The 13,181-nt window shown below is 31.6% G+C and overlaps 1 protein-coding gene across 1 annotated transcript in view; it reads right to left on the bottom strand.

Annotated features, from left to right (window-relative positions):
- Positions 1-13,181, bottom strand: part of LOC124369401 (E3 ubiquitin-protein ligase HUWE1-like) — a 164,986-nt gene that overhangs the window by 66,258 nt on the left and 85,547 nt on the right. Inside the window, exons 32-37 of the mRNA XM_046827405.1 lie at positions 9,565-9,731; positions 9,020-9,190; positions 7,729-7,887; positions 6,071-6,234; positions 3,992-4,233; positions 1,523-1,742 (exon numbers count right to left, since the gene is read on the bottom strand). Of these exons, the coding sequence (XP_046683361.1) occupies positions 1,523-1,742; positions 3,992-4,233; positions 6,071-6,234; positions 7,729-7,887; positions 9,020-9,190; positions 9,565-9,731 (1,123 nt within the window). The remainder of the gene's footprint in view (positions 1-1,522; positions 1,743-3,991; positions 4,234-6,070; positions 6,235-7,728; positions 7,888-9,019; positions 9,191-9,564; positions 9,732-13,181) is intronic.

Genomic DNA, 13,181 nt, shown 5'->3' with positions numbered 1-13,181 from the left:
ATAAATATGTACAGAAGAAGTTTAAGGTTTGGAATTATTTGACAAGTTATTTCTTTACAGCAAATGTTGGACTGATGTTAATCTATTGATTTTGTCAAATTTAACACCACACAGGAAGTGGGAGGAGGGAAAGAGTCTCCCTCAGTTGTTGTTTCAGCATCATGTCGTTATTTCATTAATTAAAAATACTTCCACTGAGATATTTATATGTGTAAAGAGCTAAATTTAAAATGTTTCTGATAGAAGTGGAAATTTTGAATTAGGTGGGGAATATAGATTAATAGTTTTTTTATAGAATAGAAACAAGACAAAACTTATTTTACCGAAACTTACGCGTTTTTGGCACTTACATTGTTTAACAATGTGCCTTATTCTATAAGAAATTCCATTAAAAAAGTAGTGGGGGTAGCACGCTGTCTCTCACACTGGTGGATGCAGAATGCCTGTGCCAGTCAGAAGGTTGTACAAGCGCTCGTCATTTTCAATAGCTTTGAAAAATGTGTGCCACAATTGAGTCTCACGCCAAATTAGAATTGCATGATGTGATTCGGTTTCTACAGCAAAACCATATTCAGAGGTAGTTATTCATGAGGAACTCTGTGCCATTTATGGGCCAAACATTATGGGTGAAAGGTGTGTACATTAATGGGTTCGTTTGTTTAAAATTGGATGAACAAAGATCCACGACTAAGGAAGAAGTGGCAGACCATCAGTGGTGAGAGATAAACTTGTTGACAAGATTAAAGAAACGGTTACATAACATCGACATTTCACAATCTCTGACCTTTCGGATAAATTTCTCAACCGTAGCTTGGTTCTCGGCATTTCGATGACGACGGTGAACTCAAAGACACCGTCGGCGGTAGCGTTTTCTTTGCTGAGGGCATTTCTAAGTTAGTCAAAAGATATGAAAAGTGCTTAAATCTCAATGGAAATTACTTAGAAAAATAGAGGAAATATGTAATTTTCAAATTTATATCATAAAACATGTTTATCTGATTGGGTGTTTCAGTAATAAGCAAACAAATGTTGCTTTTGGAATAGCCCTCATATTATTATTATTTTTATAATTTTTCATATACTTTCCTACTTAATTTCATAATTTTAATTTATGTTATATTTTTAGTATATTTGTGTATTTGTATATGTATCTATCGATATTGTTTTTTGTCCTGGAAACTTACACTACTCTTAAGTATAGAAATGTAATGTGTATTTTTGGGTGTGTACATATATATTACACACACACACACACATATATTATATATATATATATATATATATATATATATATATATGTTGCCAATAAAAACGAATAACCGATTTCCATTCGTATTAAATTCAAAAATTTTTGATAGTATCCACACACATCTAGTTTTAAACGAAACATTATAGATGACACCTCTTCTTAGACTTTCAAAACATTTCAATATTATGTACATATTCATAGTATTTATTATTAATTAAGGAATTGTGATATTAATAATATCAATAAAATTTACAGAGAGAAAATTTTAGTTACCTTTCCACTCTAATATTTGGTATTCTTCTGCGATCCATAACATTTTGCATAAGATCTTCCATTTCATTGACGGTTTCAACTACCCTGTTCATCACCTCATTTAGTATCTCTGGGTGTTCATCAATGATGTCTGCATTGTCATCATCGGCTACTTCACCAGCGACTGGCCCGCCTGACTGGTCCATCTGAGTAGTTTGGTTGGTGTCTAACTGGCTGTTAGCTGTAAACCAAACAACAATTATGGCAACTTGAGAAAAACACCACAATGGAATTTCCTTACTTTCCTTGCCGTTTAGTACTGAATAATGTAAAACTAACTAACATACGTTTTTAATGTGGAAGTTGTGGTCTAATTCCTTTCAGTGGTGGATTGTTTTCGATACCTTGTAATTTGACGATTTTTAGGTTTACAAACTTATTGCAGATGACAAATAAAAAATATGATAAAAAAAGTATAAGCATTTCTTAATAAAAAATATAAATATAAATATAAATTCATCAGGTTTCACCTTGAAGTGATATAAATACAAAATATATAAAATAAAAGTATAACATAATTAAAAAATATAATACAAAAATATATGCACAGAAACTTACCAAGTTCTTACCAGAATCTTCAAGTTTCACTTGTGATTGGTCGGTCTTGATCTTTCAACTAATTTCCATTTTTTGCTTATAATACAATAATATAAATTGCAAGCTGTTGATTTGTAAACACTGTATTACATTTAATACAGTGTGCACGTTCTATTGGAGGATTTTGTTACTAACAACACAATAGACATTACAGAATAAACGGATCTGTAAAATTAGTGATTACACGATACGCTGAAATTAAAAACATCGATTCTGTAAAATTACGTAATATGCATTCATCAGAAGTTTCGGTGTTCCATAAAATTACGGGATCCGGAGTCAAAAGTGTTAAATACTTATTTGTATATAAAAACTTTACACTGCATCTACATTTTAACTTATCAAAAGGTTGATACACTGATCAATGATCCATGTTGATTTTTTATACAGATTTCACTCACTTAACCCTTTAAGTGCCACGCGTATTTTCCGAAGGCATATGCATAAAGTGCCACGCTGATTTTCGCATATTTGTAATCTTTTGCCATATATTTGAAAAAAACTGTTGTAAAATAACTACCAAACAGATTTCCATATTTTTGTTGCAGTTTTTTTCTTATTAAATGCAGATGATACATATCGTTACAAGTAAAATTTGATTTATAAAAATATAAAAAAATTTCAGTATTTATAAAAAAAGTGTTTTACTTTTGTATAAAACGTTAAGTTTCGGCCTAATTTGAGTGTATACGGTATTTTTAAGATTTTTTTTCTTTATACCATGGTAAAGGCCATATAATTCTAAATAAAACCCATGTGTAATATCTTATTCTAGAATTTTAAAAACATGGCATTATATGTATTAACAAAATGCTGCCCGGTACCAACATTTTATAAACTGTACTTCATTTGTCAGAGTTTAGAAATTACTTAGTAATGATGTAGTTTTCCCAATAAATCTAATAAAACATCAATATAACACAAATAAATATGATTAGTAAATGTAGAAACAAATACTTGCTAACATATTTACATAAAAGTTTACATTTACTAAATAATAACCCTAATAATATTTACACTGAAAATTCACGTTTTTCGCTTGGACACAACTCAAATCACTAAATTACTTTTGTAAATAAATACAGTAAAATACTGTATAAGTTACTATTTTATTTTGTATTTACTCAAATGCTTGGTTATCGCCACATAAACAACAAGAATGACTGTTACGCAACACGGTACTCGTCCACTATGTCGTGACTGTAAGACAAAATCATCCCATAGGTACTTCGGTATTATCACAGCCCACTATTTTTGGACGAGTTTTCCTTATCAGACATCAAAATAAACTTCATTATACGTTCCTTCTTCCATAATGAATCGAAAAATACTCGATGAGTCATACTTCCTATCTCCAAATCGTCTCCAAATAGACACATGAATGACCTGACATTTTCGAATAATGAAACGTTGTTCTTATAGTTTTTTATTTCATTCATTGTCGTAATAACCTGTAAATTCCACAATAGGTTCAATAAAGTCAGTTGTTTTTAATACTGTAATTTATTTTGTCCCAGATAAGGAAAACTCGTCCAAAAATAGTGGCTTCTTGATAAGTACCCTAACAACATAAGTTTCACAGATAAAATAGTATAGAAACAACATAAAACTCGTATTTATTGATAGTTTTGGAAATTGGTGACGCTGGCACTTTACGCACTTATCATACCGTCAAAATTAGCGACGCTATGGCACTCAAAGGGTTAATCACAAGTCAGCAATAAATTTTAACAGTTACAGTAATTAACCAATTATTTGCTCACACATTTTTTGTCAAAACAATGTCATTTTGTTATATCTACTTAGTAACAGATAAGTGAACTAATGTCGTACTTGGGGGTTGTGGGTTTACTTCATCGGTGCTTTGGGCGTTGGCAGCACCCAGCTTCGGCTTGGTCTTGGGAATAGAGCTTCCGGACGGCTGGCTCATGATGCGAGATAGGGTTTCCAGAGGCTTCAGCACAGCATTGATGGTAGCTGCCATCTTGGGACTGGACAGGTCCAAGCTGTGTGGTATACGAGCCAGGTCGGTCACAATGCCCTTGCGCATCATGAATCTCACCATGTTGTTCACACTGTCAAAAACAGAACAATCCTAACACTGATTGACTCACTAGTTGAAATATTAAGTTCATGAATTACAGAACTCACTTGCCCGAATTGTACAACTTAAAATTGTCATGTTCATAACTTAATACATGACAAGCAATAAACCATCGTTGTTCTTATGCCCAAGAGAAAAATTGGCCTTTCATGAGTTCAAATCTATAGTGGTTTTGTTAACTTTCTAAACATCAGTTCAAGACTCTCTTCAGTCTTTAATCATCCCTTATCTTTTCAGTTCAAGGTCGTTTGAAACAGAACTATACTGTTAACAGTCAAAGGAACTCGTTTCTGAAATGTAAAATAACTTTAAGGTTTGATTTATAGTTACGTTTTAACAGGAATGATAATTTACAACATACCAGGGAAATATAACAATAACTAGCCCTTTGGAAACCACCTTCAGATATGTCACACAAGTTTGCAACAATAAGAAGAATTACAGATATATCCAATGTTAAATGGTTTACAATAATTTCATAACACATTTTCATCAAATCTTCATTTAAAAAAATAGGTTGGTTTTGCATATAATATTTGACTTGCATTTAGTATATATTCTTTATATATGTCCCTATATCGCTGTGTAAACTGAAGATCATAGATGAAACATCTTTACATAGTTATATATAAATATATCCTTTATAAGAATAGAAGAAAGTTACATGTCAATATATTTTTTCACGATAAGGGAAGGTTTGAAATTTTATTGTAAAATTTACCACCCATATTATAAGTAATAATATATTTTATAACCTCCACACTACTACACACCTACTAAATAGCACATAAAGTGTATATTTTCAAGTTGAAGGCATATATTCTGGAAGTTCATTTTACATATCAAGTTAAAAACATTATTTTAATTACTTTATTTAAAAGCTTGCTAAGTGTAGAAAAGAGGGTTACCAAGTTAAACCTCCAACATGGAACTAGATCTACTATTAATAAATCATTCATTTGAAATTAAGCAAAAAATTAAGCAAATTAAGGAATTGGTCGATTCCAACACTCACCGGAATACTTTGAAAATTAGCGACTATTTACACTCAATTCTGATCTGTTACGTCTATTCACAAACGACAGATACTCGGCATTACACAAATTATTGATTGTTAAAACTTGTTTTTGTTGTACTTGGTATATGAAAAGGCATATAAGATATACAAATTATTGTTGTTTAGTAAATAATACTTTGATTTTAGTTCATATTTTCTATACTTATGTTTGAATATTGCCTTTAGTTCATATTTTTGTTTGTATGCGCCTAATTGCAGATGACATCTGATGGTTATTACACAAATTAATATTGATCGTGTTTATATCACACCTATTATACGAAAAACTGTATAAAGATAACCAAATTAACGAATTATAGTAGTTTTGTACATAATATTTAGCTTGCAGTTTTTATTCCTCTATTCATGTATTGCCTTGTGTATACAGTGTCTATGCACGGTCATCCACTGATGGGCGGAAACCAAACTGACGATCACTAAGTTTTTCCCTGTTATTTGTGTAGTTAGTTGTATAAACATGTGCCCTATGAGGATATATTATGTATGTTCATATCATAAAATTTTGTTTTCATGATTAAGGGTTGATTGAAATTTTTTACTGGGTAAAAGCCAGATCTGGCTTAGCAATAACAAAACTAAATCATTTAGCACGTTATACTCTTAGTTACAAATAACACGAGAACTGTACTGAATTCGGACTCGAGACCATAATTTTGGTATCAAAATCCAAATTGAATTATTATAGTATCGGCCCATCACTACTTGAAATATTTGGATTTTGCATTCAGACCTGTATTGGTTGAGTTTCAGAGCAGGGCTGAGTGGGGTGCTACTGATGGGAACTGGAGGACAGTTCTCTATCATGGTAGTTACCACTCCCACTAAGTCTTGGATGTGAGTGTGCTTCTTGCTGGACTCAGGCCATGCCACAGTTCTGCCCAGGGCAGACTTTACCTGTAAATTACCAATATATTACATCAGTATCTGTCTCAAAACTATCAAATTTTCTTTATATGAAATTACGTCAGTAAAAGAATCTACACTAAAACACATAACCTCAAATTTAATTACGTAATGTGTTCCAGTTCGGTTATCATTATTGAAATATAATGAGCACTTCAAGAGTTATTTAGTATATCTAGGAGTTTCCGCACGTACTTTTGGTAAAGAGCTATTTGTTTATTGACTAACTGTACATCTAGAGTGTTCAACATGTGGGGAAAGCCTATACTCAAATGGAAAATTCATTTTTAAGACAACGTTCAAAATATGAGGGTTAGCCAGAAAGTACACAGGGGTTCAGTTACCTTCTCTGTGTAAGGAAGAGCTTTGTACATTCACGCACTGTCCGGTTATAAACTCAAATCATGAGTGTTGTAATAGAAAATCTTGCCATGCATGGAGTGAGTAGTGATATAAGATTACTTTGGTTGAAAAAGTACTTCACAGCAGCCGAGATTCATTGTCACTTGTGTGCGGTTTGTGGCTCAAACATGAGCGAAGGTGTAGTCTGTTAATGGGTGTGGTTTAAAAAAAATGGAAGGACAAATATTCACGATGAAGAAAGAAGCAGTAGGCCTTCTCTTGTTCAGTGATGACCTACTGAACAAAGTGAATGAAAATGTTTGTGAGAACCGTAGAACTTTTCAAATAACTTTCCTGGAACTTTTCGGAGATAGTGATACAAAACCTAGGCTACAACAAGTGTTGGGTACCAAAACTGCTCAAACCAACAAATAACCTTTTGGCCAAGTTCAAATGTGACATGTTTTATCATTCGCCATACAGGGTGGATATGGCTGAAACTTTCACCTGTTACCGGAAATGAAGTGGTGGTTTAGATCTCAGCAATTCACTGATGACAAAGAACACTTCGATTCAAAACACTGTGACAGGTTGGCTACATTTACAGATGGTATATTTTAACACAGAGGGTATTTCAAAGACTTCAAAGATATGACAAGTGCTTGAATCTGTTGGTGACTATATAGAAAAACAGAGAAAATTTATAGATTTCAGATGTATCTAATAACATTTTTGCACCATCACTAATTTATTTTTTATTTCAAAACGGAGGTTCCTTTCTGGATAATTCTCATAGACACATAAAAGAAAGCTATCAAAATTAGGTTTACTTAGAACTATGGAACTGCGAAAGTATCTGGTTATGTACGTGTTGCATAACATTTAACGAACATGGCATATTGCCAAAATGTGTACAGAAAGGAGTATCAATCAAACCACTTAAAAACAAAACAAGTAGCATACTAATGGATATAAAGTTCACATGCCAAATTATTAGAGAGTGGATAAGTTAGCTTTTCAGCTGCTAATACTGTTATACAAGTATATAATTATTGTTATCATTAAAAGTATGTCTATTTGCATTGTTGCAGCTTCTTAAATGTAATCTGACAAAATAAAAAGTAATTCTTGATGAGCAACAACCTCGGACACGAGAGCGCACTGGGCCTCGGGGGAGTGGTTGCAACTGGCCAGAGCTGCCAGCAGGTTCCGTGCCATGTTAGGTCGGTCCTGGTCCACTTGTGTGCTGTTCTCTACCACAGGCATCAGGTAGTCCAACACAAACGCGATGGCTGTACAGTCCTGTCACAGAACAGCTACATGAGTAACAACATCTTCAAATATTATTGAATTAAATGAAAAACAATTTTTTTTTAGGTAAGGTTAGGACTATAAAGTCCTCTTTATAACTTAACTTCAAAAGTCAATAACCCTACTTACATTAAATAATCAAAACTAATTCCTACAATAACATTATTTCGCTGTTTTTAGATCATAAAAATTAGTCTTCTGCTCCAGAGCGAATTTAAATTTGATTCCACATGTATAAATTACAGCGGAATTTTGATTTTTGGGGCCAATTAAAATCATTTGGACTATCCAAAATTCATAATTGTACATTGTACAAGCATATCAAGGGACTGGGAGCAAAGAACAAATTATATAAAATTTTAAATTTAAAAAGTTTGAATTATACAAGTTTGACTATATTAGAAAAACAAATACATTATATTCCTCCAGTCAAATCCAGTTTCCTGAAAATGCGTAGATAATGGAACAATTATGTAGAATGAACCATGTCAAACCTAATAGTGCTCTATTCCTGAAACTTTGTTGCTCTAAGAACATATTAACTCAAATTTTGTGTTCTTATTCAATCAACAAACAATGCTTCAATTAAGTACAGAAATATAAATAAAAAGTAGATTCTTTTTATTTCAGTTAAACTTTCCTTTGAACTGTGAAGGTTATTCTCAACAAAGGCAGCCGTATTGTAATATAATATGTGTATATTTTAACTAAAAGCCCCTGTATTACAACAGTAATGATAAAAACAATCAATCTTAGTTACCACAGTTGTGCATTTCACCAATGGCATGTAATGCACACAGTGGCCTCTGTCACTATATAGTACTTACAAAGTGGATAATATATAACAAGTATTGTAACCAGTCCTGTAACTACTGGTCAGGGTGGATTGCAATTTATCTTGAGATATAACAAATTTAAATTGTTAACCAATAACAGTGTAGCGCTTAGAAAACAATTGCTCATCACAGAGCGTCCCACCGTATTGATTTCCAGAGCAAATTATAGTAACTTTTCTGCTTAGACTGTATGCAATACATATTGATAAAAATTGTATGAAAAAAGCTACCAGAGAAATGTTTCTGAAATTGATTTTGATGAAAGGGAACACAATTTTAGGTTTTACCTCTTTCAAGAACTCGGTCTGCTTAGCCGTGAACTTGTGGTCAGTGATCATCTTTGCGATACAGCCGTACGAGCGGACGGCATCCCCCAAGATTTTGAGAACATTGGAGATGGTCAATAACGGTGTGCGCTTTCTCCTGTCCTGCTGTGTGCTCTGTGGAGCAGGAGTTGCCTGTGCAGGACACAAACACGGACAGTAAATAACATTATATTGAAAACTAACACCTTTCTAAAAATAAATTTAAGTTAAAAATTCGTATAAGCAACACCACTACTTATTTTTATAATTATTTCATGGTGCACATTTAGGTTGATTTTCATTCTTATCAACCAGCCATTTTAGCTAGCCACTAGATAACTAAATATTTGAGGTCTGTCAGAGAAAGGGATTGCCTCAAACAAAATATAGAAAACTATCCAAGATTCAGTTGTTTCTACAGCTCTACAGTATGTTTCATAATAACTATCCAAAGTCTTTTTACCATAAGATTATTAATTAATCTAAAAAAACTTACAGGTTTTAAAACAATGAGTAATAAAACTTACTTTCTTTGGTGTATTATAGGAACTGGTGACTGGGCCGGTGGCAGCTATATACATAGGCAAGTTTGATGCATTGAAGTTGTCTAAATCTGGTTCTTCATTGTTCCTTAGGCTGGAACCACTAGAAGTGTTCTCTTCGTTGAAATGTAAAGATTCACCCGGCTGTAAGCCTGAACAGATTTATAGTAATGTAAAATATGCTAGAAGTGAAATGAAGCCATCAAAATCGAATATGAAAAAACACAACACTAGTACACATAAAAATTAAATTTCATGACACTAGATTCAAAAACAGTCAATCGCAATCTATCAGTTCTCTACTAATAAATGTGGTTTATTGTATAAGAACTCATTTATATGGAAGTTTAAATTAATTTGAATTAACTTCGAACAATTAGTAATTATATCAATTGTTCAAAACATTTGACAGTCTGTTCAAATAAACATTATAAATTCTTTGTTATTATGCAGAACATTTTGTTTGCTAAGTTGGAAACTAACGATTGTCTATAGGCTGCAGAACTTGCAACAACTTCAAAAAGGATAAGCAAACACAGTAATAAGCAAACATTTAAACCTTGATGTAAGTTAATCAATGTACTATTATTGAATATGAATTTTAAGGCATACATTAAAAGTTAACATGACATATCCTGGTTCTATGATATATTTGGTTTGGTTGAAATGTTAAATAAACCTCAGATTAATATAAATAACAAACAAAAATCTACTATTTAGAAGTGTTTGAACAGATAATATAGGGATACTACAAAATAGATTTCAATTATTTATCTAGTAACAAAGCTAGTTTGATATAATTAAAATAAAAAAGCATAAAGAAACTCAGATCTGAATTCAACTTTTAATTTTGTTTGAGAAATATTACCACTTAACCCTTTGAGTGCCACAGCGTCGCTAATTTTGACGGTAAGAAAAGTGCATAAAGTGCCAGCGTCTCCAATTTTGACGTTTCGTATTTCGATAATATTTTATATAGTACAAGATTATTTTGGCCAAATAATCAGACGGCTGTATTCAATAGGTTCCAAACTATCAATAAATACGAGTTTTATGTTGTTTCTCTACTATTTTATCTGTAAAACTTATGTTGTTTGGGTACTTATCAAGAAGCCACTATTTTTGGACGAGTTTTCCTTATCGGGGACAAAATAAATTACAGTATTAAAAACAACTGACTTTATTTAACCTATTTTGGAATTTACAAGTTATTACGACAATCAATTAAATCAAAAACTATAAGAACAACATTTCATTATTCGAAAATGTCAGGTCATTCGTGTGTCTATTTGGAGACGATTTGGAGATAGGAAGTATGACTCATCGAGTATTTTTCGATTCATTATGGAAGAAGGAACGTATAATGAAGTTTATTTTGATCTCTGATAAGGAAAACTCGTCCAAAAATAGTGGCCTGTGATAAGTACCTGTACGATGATTCTGTCTTCCAGTCACGCGACGTAGCGACCGAGTAGTACCGTGTTGCGTAACGGCCTTTCTTGTTGTTTATGTGCCGATAACCAAGCATTTGAGTAAATACAAAATAAAATAGTAACTTATACAGTATTTTACTGTATTTCTTTACAAAAGTAATGTATGATTTGAGTTGTGTTCAAGCGAAAAACGTGAATTTTCAATGTAAATATTATTAGGGTTATTATTTAGTAAATGTAAACTTTGATGTAAATATGTTAGTAAGTATTTGTTTCTAAATTTACTAATTATATTTATTTGTGTTGTATTAATGTTTTATTAGATTTATTGGGAAAACTACATCATTACTAAGTAATTTCTAAACTCTGACAAATGAAGTACAGTTTATAAAATGTCGGTACCGGGCAGCATTTTGTTAATACATATAATGCCTTGTTTTTAAAATTCTAGAATAAGATATTACACATGGGTTTTGTTTAGAATCATATGGCCTTTATCATGGTATAAAGAAAAAAATCTTAAAAATACCGTATACACACAAATTAGGTCGAAACTTAACTTTTTATAGAAAAGTAAAAAACTTTTTTTATAAATACTGAAGTTTTTATATTTTTATAAATCAAATTTTATTTGTAGCGATATGTATCATATTCTGCATTTAATAAGAAAAATAACAACAACAAAATGATGGAAATCTGTTTGGTAGTTATTTTACAACAGCTTTTTTCCCAACAACTTACAAATATGCGAAAAACAGCGTGGCACTTTATGCATATGCCTTCGGAAAATACCCGTGGCACTCAAAGGGTTAAAGACAACAAAAATCACAAAGCTTCTCCTAAAGATTCTATTTATAATTTTAATAGTGAGTAGGAATTGTTTATTATTGCCTTTTATGAGGATACAGCCATAAATTGCTATAAGTTGACTTGCATCCTGTGTTTGGGCTGAAAGTACAAACAATATGACAACATATGGTTGGGCCAATTTCAAATTATGTTTATGAATTGTTAGAATGGAAGTGAGGTTCAAGTCACAAAAATGTCCTACGGGAAATTGTATAAATTTATATACACATTTACATATTTTGGATCTAAGTATTTTTTTTTTCAAACTGCTTGGCTTGAAACATTTTATTTCATTACTCTGTTTTCAACATAGGCCTAACTCTGAAATTTTCTACAATTGTTATTAGTAATATTTCTTTTAAATATATCCACACCAAAATATTTATATTAAAAAAATAAACACAAAAAAGTAAAATACATATGGTTTATTTTTACTTTATGAATAGCCTTACAAAGCACAACATATGAATAAATTTTATGATAAGAATAAAACCCAACTGCAATCGTTTTGGTGTTTTTATAGAAACGCCCCGGACATTTTCACAAGGTTCCTACACAAATGATAGTACAAGGAGGTTTGGACTGGTATTAGGCATGAATGTGAACATAACAGAGATCTTGAAAAGTTTGTAACAGAGTACTTTATTCTGGCACTTTATAATATTTTGCAGAATACTTGCATAAGAATTTTCTTTAACGATTCACACTTCTAATGTTTTACCATTTTTATTATTTATACTTAAATCTCAGTCAGTTTATAATGAAAAGTTCAAATAGATGCATCACCTTACAACCAAAACAAATCCTGTAGTTAAGGGCAGTCTGACATGAAAAAAAATTTTTTTTGGGGAATTTTGGTTTTTTATTTATTAATATTCTTTAGAATTTTCTCTTTAAAATGGTATATAATATACCTTATTACTATAATATTAACCTTATATAAAAAAAAATATATATAAAGGCTTGCAACTGTTGTTTGGCGTTGAGCACCACTCCTTATAGTAAACAACAATCTATAAAAATAGATATTTAATTGGTTTTGTTATGTTGGTACTGTTTTGCTTTTAGTCTGGTTTTAGCTGATATCACACACTGTCAGCAATTATGACAGATGTCATCTGTTGTTATATTATTTTATGTTGGAGGTTATTGTGAAGTTTTGAAATACTGTGTTTTTGTGATTTGCAAGTTTCCCTGTTGTTTTTTTATTTGTAAAGGAGTTTATTGTAATTGAATGTAGATTAAAATGGGTAATAAGAAGAGAGTAGGAACTAAGAAACTATGTTACAAGAAGAAGACTGTTGTTCGTAGCAAGAAAAC

This window comes from Homalodisca vitripennis, chromosome X, assembly GCF_021130785.1.
Source record: "Homalodisca vitripennis isolate AUS2020 chromosome X, UT_GWSS_2.1, whole genome shotgun sequence".
Classification (NCBI taxonomy): Eukaryota; Metazoa; Arthropoda; class Insecta; order Hemiptera; family Cicadellidae; genus Homalodisca; species Homalodisca vitripennis.
Note: the sequence above shows the minus strand (reverse complement) of the source record. Positions and strands in the feature narration are given on the sequence as shown.